The 24,771-nt window shown below is 35.7% G+C and overlaps 1 protein-coding gene across 2 annotated transcripts in view; it reads left to right on the top strand.

Annotated features, from left to right (window-relative positions):
- The window catches only part of TTC13 (tetratricopeptide repeat domain 13), a 37,481-nt gene extending 13,932 nt beyond the window's left edge, over nucleotides 1-23,549 (top strand). Inside the window, exons 11-23 of one of the 2 annotated variants that reach the window (XM_010707028.3) lie at nucleotides 1,525-1,699; nucleotides 2,100-2,256; nucleotides 3,311-3,441; nucleotides 3,765-3,897; nucleotides 6,326-6,418; nucleotides 10,901-10,984; nucleotides 12,171-12,255; nucleotides 14,354-14,463; nucleotides 15,731-15,866; nucleotides 16,687-16,766; nucleotides 17,936-18,014; nucleotides 19,630-19,709; nucleotides 23,399-23,549. In XM_010707028.3, the coding sequence (XP_010705330.2) occupies nucleotides 1,525-1,699; nucleotides 2,100-2,256; nucleotides 3,311-3,441; nucleotides 3,765-3,897; nucleotides 6,326-6,418; nucleotides 10,901-10,984; nucleotides 12,171-12,255; nucleotides 14,354-14,463; nucleotides 15,731-15,866; nucleotides 16,687-16,766; nucleotides 17,936-18,014; nucleotides 19,630-19,709; nucleotides 23,399-23,522 (1,467 nt within the window). In that variant the 3' untranslated portion in view covers nucleotides 23,523-23,549. The remainder of the gene's footprint in view (nucleotides 1-1,524; nucleotides 1,700-2,099; nucleotides 2,257-3,310; nucleotides 3,442-3,764; nucleotides 3,898-6,325; nucleotides 6,419-10,900; nucleotides 10,985-12,170; nucleotides 12,256-14,353; nucleotides 14,464-15,730; nucleotides 15,867-16,686; nucleotides 16,767-17,935; nucleotides 18,015-19,629; nucleotides 19,710-23,398) is intronic. The other variant, XM_010707029.4, reaches the window with a different exon arrangement.
- The last annotated feature ends 1,222 nt before the right edge of the window (nucleotides 23,550-24,771 follow it).

The raw sequence follows: 24,771 nt of genomic DNA, 5'->3' as shown, positions 1-24,771 counted from the left end.
TCAGCTTAAAATATGCATACAAATTTTCAGTGTTTATATATATATATTTTTCTTATTTCCTTTGTTTGAAACCACTGTCACTATACAGTGATGTGTATAGCTTGCAAAAAAAGCTAACAGTGTGTGTTTCTGTAGATAAACAAAATCCTGCTTCTTTCTGTGCACATTAAGTAACAGCCTCATTTTGCAGGCAAAACAATAAAACGTATGTTGATCATGTGTTCATATCCTAAAAAAATAGTTGAAATGGGATGTCCACATGAGTGTTTCGCTTTCTGAAGGAATGGCCTGGGTTGAAAAGGGCCACAAAGATCGTCAATTTCAACCCCCCTGCTATGTGCAGGGTCGCCAACCACCAGACCAGGCTGCCCAGAGCCACATCCAGCCTGGCCTTGAATGCCTCCAGGGATGGGGCATCCACAACCTCCTTGGGCATCCTGGTCTAGTGTGTCAGCGCCCTCTGGGTGAAAAACTTTCTCCTAATGTAAACCTCCCTTGTCTCAGTTTAAAACCATTCCCCCTTGTCCTATCACTATCCGCCATCGTAAACAGCCGTTCCCCCTCCTGTTTATACACTCCTTTCAAGTGCTGTAAGGCCACAGTGAGGTCTCCCCAGAGCCTTCTCTTCTCCAAGCTAAACAAGCCCAGTTCCCTCAACCTTTCCTCACAGGAGAGGTGCTCCAGCCCCCTGATCATCTTAGTGGCCCTCCTCTGGACCCACTCCAAGAGCTCCACATCCTTTCTGTAGTGGGGGCCCCAGGCCTGGACGCAATACTGCAGATGGGGCCTCACAGGAGCTGATTAGATGGGGACAATCACCTCCCTCTCCCTGCTGGCCATCCCTTTTTTTATGGAGCCCAGAACACAGTTAGCAGTGCTTATCCCAAGGAGTGCTGTGTCAGCCATTATGTGTATCTCTTCTATAACACAATTTGTAGATGCTGGTGTAATTGAAAAGATGTTTAAACTTTTAAAGCAAATATGCTTTTCTAAGGAGATGTAACTGTTGGAAAAAGAATCAGAGTAATACTGAGTGAGTATAAACTTGCTCAGTGTTTAACATATAGTAAATATTTAACTAATGTAATGAAGTACTGTAATGCATGAACTAGGGAAGATAGGGATTGAAGAAATGACATGACAAAAATGTTGAACTATTAAAAAATACCCCATTATTAGTATCATCAGGAATATGGGTTTTTTTCCTAGTAGAATGAATCTAATGAAACTGTAATGCTATTACCATTAGTGCAAACATGATCTACCTTCATAACAATGAAAGTGAGATAAAAAGCACATTTACATTGGCAACTTCTTTTGTTTTCTTTAGTGAAGCTAAAAGTAGTTTTCTGTCTAGTAATTTGACGATCGGCATATCTTGAAAGAAAATTTTGATGTAACATGGAACTTAATAATCAATAGATCTTCTCCTTAGTGAAGGTCTGACTGAACAAGTTAGCTTATTTGAAGATATTCATTCTCTATTTCTTGATCTACGGATGCTTTGTTCCTTTAATCTCTTAGAGGTGTCTACAGCTAGAACCATACAATGAAGTATGTCAGTATATGAAAGGACTCAGCCATGTTGCAATGGGACAGTTTTATGAAGGCATTAAAGCTCAGACTAAAGTTATGTTAAATGATCCACTACCAGGCCAGAAGGCTAGCCCAGAGTATCTGAAAGTGAAATATCTCCGAGGTGAGTTGAAATTTTTGTTTGTTAGTTTTCTGGTTTTTTTTTCTTAATTCTTCTGAAAATGCACACATGCTTATAGTTATGGCCATTTTAAAGAAACCATTGTGTATTCTAATGAGTGCCATAGAGTATGTCATCCAAAAATGTACATGTTTAGCAGTAGATCATATGGTTAAAAGCCAGCACCATAAGTCAAAGAATTTTTCTGTGTACTGGTAAATACTTAACTGAAGTAGATGTATTTCTGTTTTAGAAATTAGCTAATAGCAAAATTTTGTTATCTAAAAACAACATCTTATTAAAATCATGTTGGATAACTGACAAATGACAAACCTGTGGTTTCATATAACTACAGAAGTAAACTAATGTACAAATTTGTTTCAATTTTATTTCTCTCCTCCAGAGTATTCTAGATACTTGCATGCACACTTGGATACCCCTCTTACAGAGTATAATATTGATATAGATCTCCCTGGAAACTTCAAAGACCACTGGGCCAAAAATCTTCCTTTTCTCATAGAAAATTATGAAGAACAACCAGGGTTACAGCCACATATAAAGTGAGTATTTTTAATTTCTTTAAGCTTTCTCCAATGTTTTTTAAAATCTTGACTTCTAAAAGTGTAATTTTGAGGCACTTAGACCTGCCTTTTCTGTGTGCAAGTTCTTTTTAAAATACCTGGGATTGGAGTTGATTTATTTTGTAAGAAAGAAAGAATGAAACTTAGGATAGTTTTTGCAAGTTGATCTTCACATAATCAAGTAATATTATTTTTACTTTATATAAAAATATTTATAATAATTTTAATTATTTAAAATTCTATTTTGTTTTCTTTGCAAATAACATTAAGATATAAGTTTGAGATCTTCAATACAGTATTATAGTACCCTTGCTGCAATTTCTTCCTATGTACTTTTATTTTATTATGGGTGTAATTTCCCCGGCATTAAGTAGATTTTAGGAACAGCTGAGTTTCACTGGGAAAAATATTCTCTAGAATAACTTAAGTAACCAGTATTTTAGAAGAAGCATGATTTCAGCCAACAAAGTAGGAGATGTATTAGGCTAGTCTTCTACCCTTTATTTATGCATGTTTTTAAAGCCTAGTAATTTCACCTGCTGTAAATGCATTTTTAGATATATTCTCCTGTATTCCTTCTATCTGTGTATAATGCTGAATTAAATGTTTGGCTTTTGTATGGTTCTGTTCCAAATACACAATCTGTATTTTACAGAATTAAGAGAGAAGTCATAGAATAAGGCTTCCAGTTTCTGTATGTATTCTTAATTAGTGTTGAGGTTCCTCAGGATATATCCACTGAAGGATGGTGTGTTGTTAGTTAACTCAGTGCCACTTAATGTGAAAGAGTCTGAAGGCAAAATAGATTTTGGCAATAAGTTTAGTAGGACCAGGATTTGATTTCAGATACAGAGTGTAACTGCCATATACTGTGTATGTTTGGGGACAGTGAGGAGAAATGGGTGTTCTTTATAAAGCTTTTGAGTATTTCCCACACTAACTGTATTTATTACCATACAAACGAATTGTGTTTTATAACTTCCAGGATTTGTGTTGCCAAGTTATGTCTGATGTATGTTTTTCTTTCTGTCAGAGATGTATTGTTTCAGAATTTTGAAAGCTATAGGACTGATGTGCAAGAACTCATATGTGTAGCTGATCATCTGGGTTCCATGATGCAGTATGAGACACCAGGATTTCTTCCAAATAAAAGAATACACAGAGGTATACTGGAAAAGCTCTATAAGTTTGAAAAATAAGAAGTTAGTGTAGTTACAATTTAATGCTCTGCCTTTGCTGTCTATATAAATTTATCTTAAGCTCTATGCATTTGAAACAATTAAATAAATAGTTTTAAAATGAAAATAATGGTATCAGCAATTTGGTTGGAAATTGTGATCTCCCTATTCAGATTGATGTTGACAGTTTTGTCTGTAAATACATCACTTCCCTCCTTTGGTTTTATTGTCTGTATGAAAATAAGCATTTGGTTCTAATTGATTTTCTACTTCTGTTGTTGTTTGTCTTTCTTTCCTCCCACCTCCCAGCAATGGGGTTGGCTACTTTAGAAGTAATGCAAGCTGTACAGAGAACTTGGGCAAACTCAAAAGTTCGGATGAATGGGAAAACAAGACTGATGCAGTGGAGGGATATGTTTGATATTGCTGTGAAGTGGCGAAGGTAATGGTAAAAGAAGAGAGAAAACAAGCCTTAAGTTTAACAGTGGTGCATGCTTCAATTAACCAAAGGGCTGAAGTCAGAACAAGTAGAACAATTATTCTTTCCTTGCTAGAAACAGATGGATGTTAGCCTATGTACTTGAATGTATCTTTGTGCATATCCTCATCCAGTCTGAAAAATCCAATGCGTTCCTTAAAGGATTTTGTAACAATACATCATCTAAATGAAGAGCTTAGACTGAGGCGTTCTGGGCTTTGAGCAGTGTTTACTTGGTTTGGTTTTTCGGTTGAAGTTTGTAATGTAAACAGAGTAGACTAAAACAAAGATGTCTTACAAACATGGATGGATCAGTTCTTGATTTATATAATCAGATTTGTCTGAAAAATTTGAGTTCGGGACTTTCTTAACATGTCTCCCAGCTTGCTTTTCTTTCACTTCTCCCGGTGCATAAAACATTCAGCATAAGAATATCTTTCATTTTCAACCAATTTTTCTGTTTCTAAAGAAGTACGTAGTGCAGTTTTTTGGCACTGAGCTTCTATTAATAGGGTTGTTAGTTATAACTTCGTTACAATTAGATCAAATGCCAATTGTTTGGAAGTTATTCATATCATGTGTAATCATTTACAGATATCTATTTTAGGAGATCCTTTTTAGCCAAATTCTGCCCTTTAATACTCCATTTAGATATGTTATGCCAATAACACTGTAGGTGCCTGGTATCAGTGGACCTTTCTGGTGCCCAATTCTTTAGAGAGAGGAATAAAAAACATAGGATGTTCTTATTTGAAGTTACACACAAAGCAAATTCTTCAGAGTTGTTAATAGACAAAATCTGTAGTAACGTAGCCATGTGATGATTATCACATTGGTCTTACCACTTAAGCTACCTTAGTGAGAAAGCTACCAGCTTGGGCTCCTGGGTCCATAGGTAAACATCTGCACTGATTAAGCCCAGTGATTAATATAACTTTGCAACCTGTCAACCATGAGGGCCAACTATAGGTAATTAAGAAAGGTAGAACAAGCACATAACAGACATCAAGAATATGTTTGCAATCTGCCGTATTTTTTTGTGACTTGTGCAGTTCTTGAGTCAGAGTTCACATTTTTCTGTCATTATTCTGGCAGTAACATTAGCAGTTAAGAGTAAGAATGAATTGAAGCGCTTTTTTTTTTTTTTTTTTTTGAGACCAGAAAGTCAAAATACAGCATTTATATTGGTTTAATTCCTTAAAAACCAAAATCCTGTAAAATATCTCTCATAATAGTTAATATTAGTCCATTACAAACTGGCATACTGCAAAGTCAAACTTCCTTTCTGGAGTTTTTTAATTCATTCACTTTTAATTCTGTATGGGTGTTGGTACTGGCATTAATACATCACTCATCTCATAACATTATGTTTAATTTTTGAGAAGAGCAGTTTTGAATGCAAAAAATTCTCCCTTAGAACAAGTGAAACTTGCCATAGGAGGAATCCTGTATATACCTTAGTCAGTAGGAAAGTATTATTGTTTGTGGATTCTCTTGGCAATGAGAGATCTTGTCTTTTGTCCAGAGCACCTTAAAGATGGAGTAATCATAGGCACATTTGATTGAAGAATCCCAATTACTGTAGAGTAACTAATTTTGTTTGTTTATGGGAGAGTAGCATCTAGAAGCCTTAGTGAAGTTGAGTCCCCATTATGCTTCTTTCTTCTGCAAAATAAAAGGCAATTTGTGTAGCAAAGAGCCTATTGAGTAATAGCAAGTTAAAGTATGTAGGTGAAACAAAGAAGGATAAGAAGAAATACAGTAATATTATAGTGTTAGTAATAATTGTGCAGATCAACTACATATAATAGGCCAATTAGGAGCAGCAATCAGAGTGATAGCCTCTCCTTAAAAGCAGGTGTACCCAAAACATGTTTAAAGCATATATCAACAGGACAGCACTAGGAAAACATCTGTCGCTACCTGGGCTACTGTTCTTTATGAAATGAAAGACATCAAATGCAAGAACCCTTATTATTATGCTACTGAATTTTAAAGAGGAGAAAATGAATGCTAACTACCACTCTATAAGTGGAAAGTATTTTGATAAAACAGAATGATGCTTTAAGCATCAGGAGTGCACTTAGGAAAATACAGTTTTCCCTTTTTAAAAAAGTGAGGGAAAGGTTTGGAGTGAAGTTCTGTTGTTGAAGCAAAGGTGAAAGACCTTAAGATACACTGCAACTTTGTTTGAAGCCTTTATTTTATGTGAGCCATAGCTATGTGAAATGCTTAATAATATTCTTAGGAATATTCTTAGGTATGTTTCACTTCTTTGTGACCGCCTACTTCTAGCTTTTGCCTAAAATTATTTTGTGTAAGAATAAAGTTCAATTAGAAATATTACATGGAGTGAAATATGTGCCAATAATAACATCTTCTGTCTTTGTAGGATAGCAGACCCTGACCAACCTGTGCTTTGGTTGGACCAAATGCCTGCACGAAGCCTGAGCAGAGGTTTCAATAACCACATTAATTTAATCAGGTACGAGATTTTTCAAAATTTTTCCACACACACTAAGGAACTGGAATTTACTGCTTGTTTGTGGAACCATGTGCTATAATAATCAATGCATAAGTGCTTATTGTTTTGCATCAATATTTATTTTTTATTTTCTAATGGACCATTTGTTTTTCGTGCGCACTCCTGACTTTCCCTCATGACAATTCCTTTTTCTCCCAGATTTCAAGGGATAAGTAGTACCTGGAAGATGCATATTTTTACATGTTGTTTTTAGTTCCCAAATGATCTAAGGTTTATCTTTAAGGTAGAGTTCATCACAGTTTCAATTCTTACAAACACTGCTTCTTGAAGACAGTGGCAGTGATCATGAAACAAAGCAGTTCTGTTACCATCGTTCTTGATTTATAGTAGAACAAAACAGTCCTTGTTTAGTCTCAGGGAATGTCAGATACAGCAAAGGTGACAAAAGTAACCTGACAAGGGTAATAGGTGCACTTTCAAACAAAGGTAAAATTTAAGATTCAACCACTGTTGTACGTTCCATCTTCTCCCATGCTGCAAGACTCAGTATTGCAGTCAAGACAGCGCTACCGCCCAGTAAGTGGTAGAAGTGTGAGAGACTCGATGTGGCAACATCACTGTCAATCACAGGAGCAGAGGGTGTTTGTAAGTAAATACATAAGCAAGATTTCATCTTTTCTTCTTCCCCCCCATTAAATCCTTCATCTGTCATTCTGCTTTTATATCTGTCTCTTCCTTTTTGGGAAAGCATCTGGAAAAGGACGGGGAAAAAATGCCTTCTTGAGAATAATTTTCTGTAGAGAAAAACATTGATAATCTGATGTTCACAAGCAGAAGCTAATGATCATTTCTCCCCATCCTTCCTGCCATTCTACTAGGCTGCCCTTTGCTTTAGGGAGCAGTTACAATGTAGTTTTTAATTCCATGTGAAAATCAGTGTTTGCTTTAAGAATGTGCTGATTTTTGGTCTGTGTTATGCTCAGGCTTCTGTCTTCCTTCAAATTAAATATTACATTTGAGTTCCAAACTGTCCATCTTTGCTGTTGCTGCATTCCTCTTTTTACACCTGAGATCCAGCTGAAATAACAGCAAGCTGTTCTTTGAGACAAGGATGCTTTCCAAGGATGCTTTCCATACTTAATCTGTTTCTATCTGTTCTTAACTTAAATTGGAGAGGAAGAGCTTAATTCCTATGTGGTCTGAACTTGCAGAAGACAAAGGCATTCACATTGTAAGACTTGATTACCGTGCTGAAATAAGATTGAACATTTAATCTGCAGAAGTGCATCCCTTCTGCAGGATGTCTGTTAGCAACTCTGTTTTTCACTGGCCAAAGTACTTGAATTGCTGGTGTTCTCTGCTGAAAGAAAAACAAAACTCACAATTCTCTGGTCCATTTATTTTGGTGATGCTGCAGAAATTTGAAATAAGCCTTATGAGTACTCAGAGTGGAAGGCCCACAGCTAATTAAACTTTAGTCTCATGGGTTTGGATCAGCCTTGACTTTTGGAGGCCTCATCACCATTTTTATCATACTTTTAATAGCAAATTGATGATTCTCTGCAAGTTACTCTTTTGGGGCTTTTTTTGGAAGGAACAATAGATTTAAAGCAACCTTAGGAGCTGGTCCTACTTAGTACTGGTTGGTGATGACATCCTTTTTAACTCTAGGAATCAGTACCTGTTTGATCACTTTGAATACCTAGTAATAGCTGTTTTTGTTGATTAACTTTCCATAGTAGTGGTTTGTTTCAGCTTTTGAATTCCCTCCTGATGATTTCACATCAGGTGCCAGATAAAAGAAATGAATATATCTACGTAGTAATATGTTTGTTTAAAAAAAATTACTATGGAAACATGCTTAAGTCCTTTATAGTTTCTAAACAAAAATTTAGTAAATTATTAAGTAACACGAGATTATGCAGACCTATTCAAGAGGAAAATGGCTGCTAATTGAAAATAATTATAGGCTACAGAACTGTCACTTTTTTGTTGATAATTGAGACCATTTTATGGTCTTTCAGGTGTTTTTCAGGATCACTGCTTTACGATTTGGAAATTGTTCTGAATTCTTCTTAGATTATGGCTATCTGAAAACTAAGTATAACAGATTATCTAGTCTGACAAATGGCATCTCTTTGTGATTATTAAATATGATGAGATATAAAATAAAAATAAAAATAAAAAGTGCATCAATAGCAGTAGAGTGATAAGGATAAAATATCAGTCTTCTGTTCTGTATTCCAGTAGTAGATGTACAAAGAGATGGTTAATGGTTTTTGATTTCTTGACTTATTATGGATTCTTCTGACAGTAGCTTAAATAATGCTTAGTAACAATAATATTTTGGCATTCTGACTAAGGACATTATACATTCTCTTGGAAGTATGTATTAAATATGACTACAAGTACTGAGTTTGGTTCCGTGCAGTTCATACTGGTAACTGCAATTTCCTCAGTTGTGCTGATTTCATGTGGTATTGTACATAACTTTTAGTATTTCTACATCATGCATCTGTGTAATTTATTTGACAAAAATGAGGACTGGGTAGCTCTACAGGAGGGGAATAGCGGAAAGCAGGGAGGAATCGCCTATTTTAACTAGTTAGCCACTGAAGGATTTTAGAATTGGAACTTGATTTTGTTGTTCTAGTATTCATGGCAGCTCTAGTCATGCTAAGCTCAAGCTATTTCTAGCTTGTTTGGTATAAACTGTACACAGGTAACTTCTGTGTGCAAAAATACTTGGATTAGATACCCATTAGCATAAACATTTTCTTTACTTAGAATTCTTTGCATTTGCAGTCCAGGATTTTCCTGACAGATGAGTTTTGATATGGAGATACTAGCATTCAATGACTACTGAATTCAAGATCCATTCTCAGAATGGCATAGTGATTGAAGAGAGTCAGAAAACAATTTTGTTTTTTTTTATTTTAATTTGGAGAGCTTTTGTTGAAGGTATGTAAGAGAAGTCTTGTACTTCACTATGCTTGATAGGCTTCCAGGTCCGAGTAGTCTGGAGATTCAACTGTATTGGCTGTCTCTACTAACTTGTGGGTCTATACTGAAGTCAGACTGTGGCTTATTTCTCTTCTGGCAAATGGTGAAACTTGGTAACTTTGATTTACATTAGAGAAAATGTTTTTGAAAACTTGAGCTATTTCCATGGGCAAAACAAGGATTTGGGATCAGTTAAACATTAGTGATATCTTCTGTTTTGAGAAAAAAATAAAAACACTCTGGAACACTGTTACTTTTGAATCTTTGGTAGTTCTCATCAAACAAGAAGACAGTGGGAATAAGCAAAAATAGTGTCTGACCACCCACAAAAGTCTTCTCCGGTGCCACTGCTTCTAGATAGCTTTACAGACAGGTCTGATTTGGATGCATTTTCCAAGATGCAACTAAAGGAAAATCCAGTTCCTCGTTCTGATGTGCTTCTGCCTGTTGTACAGATACTTTAAAAACAAATGGAAAATGATGGGACGTACAACAAGGGCAAATAATGTACAGAAACTTATCTTTGTCCTTCCTCTTTTCTTTCCCTCCCTGCCTCCCTTTACTTTGTGCAGATATGTATGTATTCTAATTCTGTTCAGTTTTTAAAGAGTAATTCTGCCATTACTGTGAGAGTAGACCTACTGAAGTGTGAGATGGTGGAGTGAGTCATTAGGGAGTTAAACTGCCAAAATCACCTAGAGTGAATAAAAGCCAAGTGTATACACTTTCCTGTGATTCACCTTCCTGTGATTGACAGTGGTCTTGCTTCCTCAGAGAGCGATAACATTTGCTTTATAAAATCTTGTTTTGTAGACTGGGAGAAGAGGAAGGACTCCTACAAATGCAATAATGGTATGTAATTTTTCCTCTCAGAGTGGTTAGTATCCTAGCAGGGTTTTACCTAGTTTTTATTTATATTTTTTTCATAGTGTTCTGTGGGGGAAAATGAATTTATTTTGTTCTCTTCCTTCAGCAGTTAGTACTCCTAACTGTTAGGAGTCAAAGCAGAATTAATTCAATATGTAGAGGTTCAGATGAATAAAGAAAACTGTATGTGGACTATCAGAGTGCCACATGTCTTGGCAAATATGTGCACTGGGGAGTTGTTGGCTCTCAGAGTAAGTCAGTATGCACACTAATAGTTCTCTCTTAGTTCTTCAATTTCTACTAGTCTAAAAGTCTGAGGATTATCTTTTTAAGAATTGATAATTATCATATAGGTAATGGATATGCAGAAAATAAGAAAATACCTGTGAAATACAGTTTGTCTGAGAATAGTTCCAATGATACGTGAGTTTTTGCAAGTTCATCTTAGAATCTACATTCAAAATTGGAGATGAACAATTGCCACTTCATAGACACCTCTAGTCCTTTTCTTTCATCTAAAAGCATATGTGGATAAAATTCTGTCAGACTTCTAATGAATAATGTTTGTATCTTATTCTGAAATACAGGACTTGAAACTGTTTTGTTTTGTAGGGGACAGGTGATTAACATGCGGTACTTGGAGTACTTTGAGAAAATTCTTCATTTTATCAAAGATAGGATCCTTGTTTATCATGGGTAATTTAATGATTTATTTATTTATAATCTTCCCTCTCCCCACGTCTACTGCTTCACTCCCTTGGTGATACTGATTTGAAATTTACATAATATTCATTTCAGAAAGTCTGAAAGATATTTTCTTAATTCTGCTGCCTTCTAGTTTTCTTACTGCCTGTAACTGTTGTATTTCTGAATGGAAATGCAAATCCTATTATTTGCCATTTAAACTAATAGGAAAATTATTGTCATTACAGTATTCTTATTATTAAAAAATTCGTTGAATTTGTTCCTGTTGTTTTGGCCTGAGTAGGTCTCAATTCTTTCTAAAAATGATTTCTTCAAGATGTCATGTTCCCTCTAGGTAGAACAGAATACAATTTCTCTAATTATAGAGAATAATATCTTGAACAGTAGAGTGATAAATCCCACCTTTGTGAATGAGGAGAAGGGATTATGGAACGTATGAATGGTTATTTTATATGAAAGTGGTGTTTGGCAAGTAGTTTTGAAGGAACAGGGAATCTTTACAACTTGTTACACAAATGGGTTGTAGACTTTACAACCATCTTCTGCTCCAGAGCAGAATCTCAAACAGAAGAGGTGACTAAAGATTCTAAAATCATTATTGTTATCTGTTGCAAACTTTGATCACTTTTAATGAGTAAAATATTTTCATAACCCATAGCTCATTTGTGGCAACAATGTTCTGATAAATTTAAAAATTAAGAAACTCTTATGTCTTTAATTTTCCTTTGGCCTGATAATTTTTGTTAAATATAGAGTTCTATTGTTCAGTTTGATTTACTATGTAAAGATTGAAAATGAAAGTGCAAAGAAGTCTTAAAACTGTTTCAGATTCAGAACACTTAGAACAACCCCTTTGCCCACTCAACCAAGCAAACTTAGTTCCACGCTTCAGAGTGACCAACAGCAAAAAAATAAGATAAATTTGAAGTATGTTACTGAAGTCTGAAACTGGAAAAAAAGAAACAGAGGTGATCTGGGATGGAGAGGTTTTGTTTTGTTATTTAAAAAAGGTGCTAGAATAAATGAGCATGTGGCCAAGTATGAAGGAACTCCTTTTCAGAAAATAAATTGTTTTCAATAACTCATTTGTTAGCTAATTAGATTAAAGAAGTGGATTTTCAAAAATGTTAAAGAGTTCAACTACTGCAATTCTATATTTAGTTATTTCTTTTTCTAGTGCTAATAATCCAAAAGGACTAATGGAGGTTCGGGAAGCTTTGGAAAAAGTACATAAAGTAGAAGATCTTCTGCCAATAATGAAGGTAAATTGAAGAAAACATATAAAAATATGCTGAAAATAATGCAGTTTATTCTGGGGTATATCCAGTTCACCAGAATGTAACAATTGTGTAAAGCTTAAAATGAACAATTTGAAATACTAACTCAAGTTATTTCAAATCTACATATATAGAGCGTGACCTTCCCTTTGGTAAATACACGTGTGGTGTATATTTGAAAGGCTTGGTCTAGTTATGGTAACTACAGACAAACAAGGGGCTGAATAAAATTCTTTGAAACCAGCCCTTTCAGCCAGAAAAGTCTGTGATCAGATCTGCTGTAATGAGCACACAGTGTGTGTGTGTGTGTGTGTGTGTGTGTACAGTATGGAGGAAAAAAATTGAAAATGTGTCTGAATGATAAGGAAACATGCAAGCTCTTGTGTTAGCATCATTTGTCAGCACGTGGTGGAGGCTGGCAGAGGGGAGCACAGGGGAGTGGCTGCCCTTAACTGACTGATCATCAACCTGAAATTGTGCTTTGCATTTTTGTGCTCTGGAATAAGGAGCTGTTGTAATCTGCAGTTTTTCTACTTGCTACTGGTGGTCCCTGTGTAACAGCTGTGGATCATGAAACATACCAAATGTGTTAAATACTCTTATCTCAAACAGTGAGGCTTAAGCTAGGTTTGAGTCAGAGGTTTTATCCCAAATTAATCTAGCATGACCAATAAGTAAGCATTGAACAAAACTTCGTTTAGAATAGAATAAAATTTGGGAAGGAGTAGTCATTCTAAATGGAGACAAACCCATAACTTCCTTGTCAGTATGTCTGCACTGTGGTTTCATTCATAGATCATAGATACCACGCTATCTCTAAGCAAAACTGATTGATTGCCATAGAACAGCTATTGTATGATGCATTTACCTTGCTACTGCTGATGCACTGTCTGGTTTTGACTTTGCTTGCTGTACCACTTGCTTGTGCACTGTAAGTAACTTTACAGAAGCTGCGTGACTCAACCTCTGAATTTTTCTATGGGGTGTTTTTCATAGGTATTACTGACAAATAAATATGCAAACAGAGCCCCACAGTATGCCTCTTATGGCTACTGTAGAATCACAGACCAGAAAAGAAAATTGCTATTAGTGGAGTTAAAAGTGCAGATTACTCCAAAACAATGAAGAAAATGTTGTCTAAACATAGTGGACTATATTTGGCTTGGCTTGAAATACATGTTTCTAAGTACTGGCAGCAAGTATTTTTCCTGGTTTTCATAACCTGTACGTTTTGTCTGGTTTAACTCAACTGTATCCTGTTCTGAATTGTATCTAAGCAGAATGCTCTTTCTCATTAGAGGCTTTTAGATTTGTTTCTTTAAAATAAATGTAGATTCTCTTTAAACATAACATCCCAGATCATAAGTTCTATTTTAAAGTAAATAATTTGTCGTAGTAATTAATTCAATGCTATTGCACAATAGTCACTATTAGGGCCGGTATAAAATGAATGCCTGCTAATACTGTCACAGTTTGGTTATTTGGATAGCTGGGGAATGTTGTATGTCAAAAGCTTTTGGCTTTAGTTAAATAGAGTTTTGCACGGTTTATACAACTCTGGCTACAGTATTACAGCTAGATCATGCAGCTTTGTGAAATTCTTAAACTCTGATATTTTTCCTTCTGTTGAGGATAAACGCTAATTGAAATTGAATCACAGTTAAGAAGTTGCTGTGAGCTGTATTCTGGAATCCATGCTTAAAGCTAACACATCTGCTTCTTGGTATAAACAGAGTAAGCAGATTCTCACATTTCTGCTTTTGCATTTACATTGTTACACTAAATGGTTACTGTCAACACGCAACCTGGGAAAATTTTGAGCTTTTGAAGCTGCTGCATACATTTGCTTTTCGAAGATGATACAATTGTATATGCTATATGGTTAAATTTGAATGGTAATATGCCTGATTCAGAACTTCAGGTTTCCATTGAGGTAGAAGAAAAAAATGAATGAAATAATGTAGTTAACAGTAACTCTGTACTGTTCATCCAGCTTGTTCACTTTCCAGTTTCAGGTGTTTCAGAACAATAGATGCAGGCTCTTTGCATTCACCCTATAATTACTTTCTTTTCCTTTTGAAAGCAGTTTAATAGTAAGACAAGAGATGGGTTCACTGTGAACACTAAAGTCCCCAGCCTCAAGGATCAAGGGAAAGAATATGATGGATTCACAATTACAATAACAGGAGATAAGTATGTTTATTATTTTCAGGGGCTTAAGTGCATTAAGTAATGATGAAGTATTGGCAATTAATCTTCTCAAATGCCATTTCTACTTGTATAAAGTGGTTTTTGTTTTTTTTAGTGGTGACATTTTTGTCACCACTTGTTTATTTCAGTGCTTCTGTTTCCTATCATGTTCCCTTACAAAGAGGGAATATGGATGCTATTTCTGGAGTTCATCCTGTTGGGATAATTCTCTAACAGATAGCATATAAATGAAAGGAGTCTCCAATATTCTTCCTACAGTTTAAAATACCAAAAGGAGGAAAAGACTTGGTCTTTATCCATACCAAAGTACTTTTCTTGTTATAAGCCTTCGTCTGTTATGAAGCTGGAAAGAGAATGAAAAAGACTTCTGTTTGGATTTTGGCCTTTTCATTTTATGTGTTCTTTCAGATGTTTACTGATTCTGTATCTGCACTTACCAATTTGAGCTATGTCATATGATCAGATGGGACTTTGGGCTGCTCTTTGAGTGAGATAGCAAATTTCTCACTTTATGGATTCCAGCTCTTTATCTTCTCCAAGAGCACTAGTCGGAGTCTAATTAAGACAAACCAGAAACCCCCTCCAGCTACCAATCAAAGTTTGACTAAAGTTGACTAAAATTCTTACCTTTTAGTTTATTAATTATTATGGGCTTTTAAATTCTATGCTTGGGAATTTCCCCAAAACATGTGTGCTTTTAATGTGGGGCGCAGATTTTGAACTTCTCTTTTGAAGTGTAAATGTGTCTATTGGTTTTTAATTTTACATTCTATGTCATACATCTGTATGCAGTGAAATGATGCAAAATATCTTTATTTTAGAAAAATATTTTGGTATCAGCAAATTGATACAGAGTCTTACTCTGCACACATTTTCTTCCATGTTAATGGTTTGTGATCCGTACTTTGTAATTACACTTTTATACCAAAGCAAGTCATATTTGATGAATTTAAGTTAACTATATTTTACATTCCCGAGGCCAAAAAGATATTTTTAAATTAGATTACAATCTTATATATGACAAACTTGCAGCATAGCAACATGTTTTTAGATTCAAGTGGGTTTTTTTATTTGCTGTAGGAAAATGAAGCTAATCCACATAATCTCCTGCTTAAAGGAAAAAAAGAAAATGTTTATGATGTGGTATTTAACTGCTGTGCATTTGTTACTTAGCCTGAGTATGTAAAAAATAAATAAATAAATAAATAAATAAATAAATTACCTGCTCTTCTGTTTCTCTGCTTGGTAGAGTTGGAAACATATTATTTTCAGTTGAAACTCAGACAACAGAAGAAAGAACACAGCTGTATCACGCAGAAATAGACGCGCTATATAAGGATCTAACAGCTAAAGGAAAAATCTTAATTCTTTCTGCAGAGCTGGGGGTAAGCTTGTTTTAGTGACAATTGTGAGTTCCTTGACAAAATTCTATTATGTCTTTGTACCTTGTGTTTAACAGTCAATGGCTTAATGCTTTCTGACAGAGATCTTCAGTAATAAAATTGACTGCTTGTTTAAACCTAGTTACGTCAAATAATATAAAAAGTTGCCATAATTCCATCTGCTAATGAAATCTGCTCTGCTTTGCTGCAGTAATTGGAGAAAGTCTAAACAAGCTCTTGATATCACAGTGTGCTCTGCTATAGAAGTGCTAGATGTTTTTCCTCCTTTTTTTGTTTGCATGAGTTTGTGGTTGTCGTTTCACTGATAAGCACTGCTTAAGATCACACAAAGATTTGGTTTATAGTGGCTGGATGCACGATGAGAAGTAACATGAACACAATTTTAGTGTTGTCTTTTTTTTTTTTTTTTTTTCCACGTATTCCTGTTCATTTCTGTTGTACTAAGAACCCAACTGTACTTGAGCCTGTGTTTTGCACTTTTCATCCTTTCACACAGTATAGATTAACTGTTTCACCTAAATATTTGGATTCTGTGTTGAGGGACATGGTCTAATGAGTACTTTTGGTGATAGGTGGATGGTTGGACTGGATGATCTTGAAGGTCTTTTCCAACCTTGGTGATTCTGTAATATAAAATGCATAACTGCATCTTACTTTTATATACTAGTTGAAATTCAGCTTGATATTTTACACATTTAAAATGGTTATTCGTAAAATAAGTGCTGTAAGATTTTCCAATATGTGCTTAGATATATGGTAACATCTGGATATTAAGCCATCTTTATTTTTTGCCTTTGCTTAGGAAGCAGATGCTGTGTGCAATTTGATCCTGTCATTAGTTTATTACTTCTATAATTTAATGCCACTTTCAAGAGGATCAAGGTTAGTGATTGTCTTTATCACATTTGTTTTCTTGGATACACTCTATAAAATGTGCACATGTATGGTATCAAAACTACAGTTTTTTTCACTGTCTAAAAAAATTAGTAATCTCTGAGTTAAGCTGTCTGACCTGTACTGTTCCTCATTTTATGCTGCTGTGGTGATGAGCACTGATTTTGTACTGTTTTAAACGTTAGTTTGTAATTGCTGATAGTTACTGTTCATGGTCATACATATATAGAAAAAGATGAACAGTCAGTATTTATGGCCTTTAGTTCATGAATTGAAAAGTGTTATTTTTAAGTTGTCACATTTGGGTTCCGAATCCATATTGTGTTATACTGCTCAAATTTGATTCAAAAAGCTTCACTGAAAGACATATTTTAGATGAGATACAATTTGGTATAACTTACTTTGTGAAGACACACTGCAAATATTATTTTAGGTTAACGGGGTTGTTTTTGCAGCTGTTAGAATTACCAAATGAAATTATTATATTTCACAGACCTCTGCAACTGAAATTCTAATTTAATGCCAACCTGTCTACATCTAAGACTACTGTTAATCTCTTTTCCAGTTGTTTCAAGTTTACTAATAAACTTATTTCAGTAGAAAATAAATAATCAAGAGAGTTTCATTTCTGTAACTAGCCTTTAATTTTCTTACTCAGTGAAAAAATTAATATAAATTGTTTAGGTTTCACAATTAAAAAAAAATATATATATATATATATATTGAACAGATGGAATAAGGGGATTTCTTTCTGTTCTGGGTGTCTCCTGCCTGGTTCATAAACTCATTTGGGCTATGGCTAAGCTTCTTGGAAACAGGAGTTTGCTTTGTATTCAGCTCCATAGAGTTTTAAGAACTACCAAACCTGAAATTATAATTCTGACTACTATGGAAAACAGTGTTCTTCAGTAGTTAAACTCCATACTATGATAGCTTCATACTAATGCTGTATCAAAGTAACAGTGATTTCACTTTGTGTGTTGCACTTTATTTTTTCTTTTTATAAAATAGCTAGCATGTAATTTTATGAACCATCTGTGAAACAACACTATATTCTTTTTTTGTATGTGTAGTCTAAAGTAATGCTATTTAAATGCTGTTATTTACTGTAACGCTATGGAGAGACTTTTACTGTGGGTATTGTTTGTTTGTTTTAGTGTGATAGCTTATTCAGTGATCATGGGAGCTCTAATGGCAAGTGGAAAGGAGGTATCAGGAAAAATCCCTAAAGGAAAGGTAAGTATCAAGGCCTTGGGAAAGGATGTGAATTTGAGGAAGGAGCTGTGAGAATGAACTGCAGTTGCATATTTATGTACTGGAGAAGAGATGGCGGCTTACAGTGGTGTCTTCCAGCCTGAGAGAGCAAAAAAGACTTAGAAATAATATATGCAGTGCTTCTGGTTAGTCAAATTGCAGCAGATTGTGTCCCATAATAATCACATGTTTCTAACGGAAGCAATTCTCCTGTGCTGCACTGCTTTTTCCAGCTTTGTTTAAACTGAGCTCTGAGAACACTTTGGTAGACTGGGTGGCTTTTCTGGACACGTGGCAAAAATTTTCAGCACCCAGTGTATCTGTGAGCACTTTAGGCAAGCAGAAATGTATTTGCAACTTCTTGTAATACCTCCTTCACCTCTGTATTCTGCTTAATACAAAATGTCCTTGTTTTTAAGTGTCTACTTTAAATACTATACCATCTTGCTCAGTTTATTCCCTTTGTTTATTAAATTGTTTGTCTGTTAGCTGTATTACCTCCTCAGCATGAAAGAAATGAGAGCACATCTGTCTCTTTAATGTATTATCAAAGAATCATCAGAATTCCAGTCAGAATCAATGTTGAAGAAAATATCCTGTGTGGATAACTGAAAAGAGAGTTGCTTTCCCTTCTGTTCTAGAAAGTCCTGAAAACAATGAGATCTGTCCTTTCAGTACAATGAGTTTAAAAGGCTGATAAGATCAACAAATACAAAAAGAAACAAACAAGGCCATGAAGAGAATGTAATTGTATTCCTAGTAGCTTGCAAGTGCATATTAAAAAAAAAAAAAATAAAAATCTATCTTTTCATGCAATATCAGCCTGCTTTGAAGACAAAGATGCCCAGTTATCAGGAGTTCTGTTATTTCCTAGCAGAAAGTTCTGTCAGTAGCTACAGCCACATATTACTTGTGGTGGTGGAACGCTCAAACCTGCAGACAGTTTTAGTGCCTGCACTAGGCATGCAAACTTACTTCCAAATTGTTTGATGGTGAGAGAGAAGCTGATCTGGGCACAGATAACTTGATAAGCTTCTGTCCCACCAGCAGTAGAGGTAACATTCTTCCAGAACTCTTCCTTGAATTCAGCCAAAGTTCACTAAACCACAAATGTTTCAACTTAAATTTTCAGTATTAATGAACCAATGTGTTTTGAACACTGTTTTACTGAAAACTTATTAGCTGTAAATATGAAGTTTCCCATAGTTCTTCTGTGTATAGTTAAACTTGTCTGAAAACTCACTGTGGAAAGAAATAATACAGAACATCTTGGAAGTTCAGAATAAATTTGCCATTCCTATGACACAGTATTTTGTGGAATACAGTATGTGGAAATGAGAAATATCCAGGTATTAATGGTTAATTGGATGCTGTAATGAAGGGGTAAAGACAGTATTTTCCAGCACTGACTCAATAGCAAAGACATTTTGCTAAGACATAATAAAATAAGTAAACTGGATTTAGTCACAAAAAGAAGGGTACATATTTTAAAGTTGAATTTGTATATTACAGATATTCAAGGATAAACTTCCTGGAATTAGAGAACTTGAAATTTCTCCCATTTCTTAAGATCTTTTTAATTTTGTTGCGTTTTCAGCTTGTTGACTTTGAAGCAATGACAGCACCTGGATCTGAAGCTTTTAGCAAAATAGCAAGGAGTTGGATGAATCTGAAAAGGTAAATCTTTTTGTTCAGATGAGGAGAATGAGGGTGGAAGAAGTAAAAATATATGGAACTTTGTAGGTCAACTTTAAGCTCGTACTAAAAGAAGTGACTGAGACATGATGAGTTTAGTAAATGACTCTTTTTACTCTTATCAAATCCTAATTTATAAAGACATTTCTAGTTTAACAGAGTAGAAGTCTAGAGAGAATCATCATGTGTTAGTCTCTGAGAAAATTTGTTGACTAAATATTTTCTTTGTTTTGTCCTGTGGTCTAATTTCCCTTTTTTCTGTTTTTGTTATTAATGACTCTTGTGACTGAGTGAATAAAACAAGTGAAAAAATGCAACTCTTTGCATTATTATGGATCTCTTCAAACTATACATTGAAAGTGGTGCTCTTATTCATTAGTACTATTTTAATTTGGAGTAAAGGTATTCTCAAAGTAAATGGAAGTTTTGATTCTAGAGAATTGCATTAATATAACTGTGACTTCAGCATAATGCTTACAAATTTTGGTTTTCTAATGAATAGATTTTTGAATATTGAACACTTTAATTCCTTGTCAGTACTGCAAGATCGTTGCATTTGATCTGTCTCTTAGTAGTTATTCCCTGAACAAAATCTTAAAAATGGGGTCAGAGACCAAAAAAAACCAACAGCAAAACAGTTTTAGTGTCCTTCAGGTCAGGGTCAAAGCACTTCAGTGGTGCTGAGAGAACTGACCAATGTCCTTAGAAGGCTGTCTGTAATCTCTGAGAGTTTGTACAGATCAGAGGATGTCTGTGGTGACCAAATGAAAGGAAGCCTGTCTTCAAAAGGTCTGAAGGACCATTCAGAGAAACTAGAGGCTCGTCAGCCATGCTTTAGTTGCTAAGTCAGTCATGAGGTCTTTCCTCTGGCAACGCATTTCAGGCTATGTGAGAGTCCATACTGGCTGCTTTTTAAGATAGGGTGATGAGCATGTTGCTTTCTGTGGTAGAACTGCTACATTTGTGGATGGGAAGAGAGCAACTGATGTTTGTTTTGACTTCAGCAAGGTATTTGATACTACCTCCCACAATATTATTGTACAAAGATAGCTGTCTTGATTTCAGCTGGGACTGAACTGTTTTCTTCAGAGTGTTTGGTATGATGCTCTGTTTTGGTTATAGGAGAAAAACAGTGTTGATAGCATACCGATGTTTATGATTTCTGATAAGCAGTGTTGTACAGAGCCAAGGTTATTCTCAGCAAAGGGCCTAAGGAGCTGGGAGATAACAGAATTAGGACAGCTCACTTAAATTGGCCAAAGGGATGTTCCATATCAGTTGATGTCAAGTGGAAGGATTTTTCAAGAGAGTGGGAGTTCGTCTCACTCTTTCCTACTGCTTGGGGGCTAGCTGAGCACTGGTCAGGGGATGGTGAGCAATTACTTGTGCATCACTTGTTATATGCATTCATATATATATGTAGTCATAACTATTTTCCTTTTCTTGATCTTAGTAAATAGATTTAAGTCATGAGTTCTAGTTTGTTGTTTTTTTTTTTTTTTTTTTTTCTCCATCCCACTGGGAAGAGAAGGAAGTGAACAAACTTCTGCATGTTGCTTAGACACTTGCTGGGTTAAACAGCAGCAATAGCTCATAACTAGTCCATTCATCCAGACCATTGGTGGAGAGCAATTTGGATGATCAGATTCAAAGAGTAGTTAATGAGTAGGGCTTTGCCTGTAACCTAGTAACAACTGCACCACTGCAGTGATCTATCTTGAGACAGACCTGGAAGAAGCGATGGAACGAATGGAGTTCTTGCCTGTGGGCTTAGGAGTTTGATGTCCAGTGGTCTCCCCAGTTTGGTGTCCAGCTGACATGCTTGAGAACAGGGCTGGATCTGGAGGACGTAGATAAGCTGCAGGAACGGGCCAGCAGGAGCCTTATAAAGGTCAACAAAGACATGCAATGCCCTGTCCCCGGAGAGGAAGAATCCCATTCAGCAGTACAGTCTGGCAAGCAACTTGGTGGAAAGAGACCTGTATTCTTTTGTAGACAGCAAAAAAACCATGAGCAGGCAGCATATCCTGGGTACAGAGAAGGCCAGTAGCATCCTGGGCTTTGTTAACAGGAGAGAAGCCCATAGATTGAAAGAGATGATAATCATTCTCTGTTCAGCACTTTAGATCACACCTAGGACTCTGTGTCCAACTTTGGGGCTGCTAGTACAGTAAAGACAATGATTAACTGGAGTGAGTTCAGCAGAGGGCCACCAAGATGGCAAGGCCATATCTCAACAGCAGGAAGTTGATCTTGTTCAGCTTGGAGAAGAGAAGGCTTAGATCTAACAACAGCTTTCTGATACTTATTAGGAGTATAAGAGCAGTGCTTGGTAGGAGGATAAAAAGGAACATACATGAGTTGAAACAAGGTTCAGATTGAGCATAATCTTTTCACCCTGAAGGTAATCAAGTAGTGGAGCAGGCTGCCCAGAGAGACTGTGCAGTCTCCATCCCTGGAGATTTTCAAGACCTGACAGGATAGAGCCCCAGGCAGCCTGTGCTGTCTTTGCAATTGACCTTGCTTTGAGTGGGATGTTGGATCACAAGTCTCTGAGCTACTATGTGATCCTGAGAGCCTATAGAACTCCACAGCTCTGTGTTAGTGCTAAATATCTCATAGTGCTTAATGTTATTTAACTGCATCTGTAGCTCTTGGTTTAAATTTCGCTAGACTATAAAATGTATTAGTAAAGGAAGGATGCTGTTAAGAAGACTCAAATCTGACTTTATCAGACATGAGTTAAAATTCTACATATAAATGCAGTCAAATTCAGCTTTCATTAAGGAGTGATATTTTTAAACTAATGTAGCAAATTGCAGTTGATGTTTCTTTAACAGTTGTGGGTTTTTGCTAAAAGTAGTCTGTGCAAATATTGTGACTTGGTTGTCTTAGAAATACAAAATGTTTATGGTTCTCACTTCTTTTTTTTCTTTTTCTGTAAATTCCCTATTTTATATACTCAACCTCTTTAAATCTCACGTTGACATATCTTCATAAGGGGAACTTTCCTCTCTGGACCACAGTCAGCTAGCTAATGCTATTCCAACCAAATCAAGAGCCTGCTGACCACCAGCAACTCTATCTTCTCATGACCCCTCACTTCAAGAGGTGCTCTCACTAAATAGAATGAAAATAATCACTAAATAAAAAAGCCTTTCAAAATGGCAGAACTTAAAGCAGATTCTTATAGCTTGAAGTCTTCAAGACTTCCTTATCTTATGCACTATTATTTCTATACCACAGACAAATTAGCTACTCAGGATAATTGCCTTCACATTATTACTTCATGTTCTTTAAGTTGTGGTTCTAAGATATTTTTTTTCAGCATCAAACAAAGCCAGCTTTTAGCATTTTCTTCTCTCTGGCTCATTCCTCACTCATCTCTCAGTTGAGAAAGGAAAACCTGTGCTATGAAACAGCCTCAGTTACAGATAACCCTGCCAAAACCACAATTTAAAACAGATCAGTTCCCTGATCTGATTTGCTATGGGATCTCACCGATTATTTCAACAGTACAGCTGAGAGGGTTGGAAACAGGTTCTTAACTTCAAATCCCAAATTTGTTGAAGTGGATGAGCAGAAATGTAAGCCAATATGTTAGCTTCCAGGTAAATAATTCCTAATTTAGAATAAATGAATAATTGTCTTTTTTTTTTTTCCTCTTTCAGCATTTCACCTTCTTACAAGAGCCTACCATCAGTATCAGAGACCTTTCCAACCCTGAGAACGATGATTGAAGTGCTAAATACAGACTCCTCTCAGTGTCTAAAAAAAACTGTTGTTGTGGTGTAATTTATACAAATAAAAAGCCAAAGTATACTGCTTCTTAATTTATTTTATAAGGGAAAACATGTTCAAACTGGGTTTATTACTTACGGTTTTTATGGTAAATAGAGTATGTGAACTTATTTGAGTAAATATCACTACAAAAAGGAATATTTGTGACCAGTAGAATTAAAAAGAAAAGAAAAAAAAAAAAAAAAAAAAAGAACAGTTCACTTCTTGTATTCTGACATACCCTAACAGGGAATGCAGCTGTCCAAGGGCCAAAATGAAGAGCAATAAGAAATTCCCATCTCAGTTATGTTCTAGACATTCTGCAGGTGAAGATTTTACTTTTTTTTTTTTTTAAGTGCATTGAAAGTCCCATGATGCAACTTCCATTTATTCTTTTTTCCAAAGCCTCTGCCTTCTGAATGGAAAACTTCAAGCCATACATGAGTAATTGGTAAATACGCAGACACTTCATGTAATGTAATCCAGGGAAGGAACAGATGTCAGCCTAAAAGAACAGCGATCATGAGAAGATAATTCAGAAATAAAACCAAACAGATGACATATCCTGGGTTAGCTTCTCAGTGAGTAAATGTCAGAAACACAACAGTACATGAGGTTTTCTTTCCGTTGGTGGTGGTGTTTGGCAAAAGATCCCAACAGATTGACAGCATTGTAGGACAGCTGGTGTGGGTATGGTGTCTGCTGCACCTGCATGTGTGCGTAGAGGTGTTCCAAAGGAGTGGTTCTCTGGGCAGTATGTGTGACTAAGAAAGTGAGCTCGAGTCAAACAATGCTCTCAAACAAGTTTAACAAACAGAGCAGGATTATATAACGACTGGTATGCGGTGACTGGGAGAGCTGTAATTACCTCCTAAGAACTAGAGATGTGGAGAAATGTAATTATCGTTTTCCATCCCCTTCTGTGTCATCAGACAACTGGTCCAGCTATTTCGTTTGAGCTCTTATATGTAGGCTGTAGGCCCCGCCGTTTATCTATTCATACTAGAGAAAGTGTGAAGGCAAAAAATAGACTTAGTAATTAAAACCTATTGATCTCCTAGTATTTGTGAGATTTCAGAATATAGTGTGAAAATCATGAAAGGGCTTGATGCAACTGGTAAGGATGAAAGATAAAACCAATTTAGCCTCAGGCAAATGCAATGCAAGATCTGTCTTTAATTACAGTAGAAGGAAAAACAGATTCAGAGAAAAGAACTAAGGTTGCAGAGAACCGTGCTCATGCTGCAAGTTCATCATAGGGCTG

The sequence above is a fragment of the Meleagris gallopavo genome, chromosome 2 (genome assembly GCF_905368555.1).
Source record: "Meleagris gallopavo chromosome 2, MGAL_WU_HG_1.1, whole genome shotgun sequence".
Taxonomy (NCBI): domain Eukaryota; kingdom Metazoa; phylum Chordata; class Aves; order Galliformes; family Phasianidae; genus Meleagris; species Meleagris gallopavo.
This window is presented reverse-complemented; position numbering and strand designations above follow the sequence as displayed.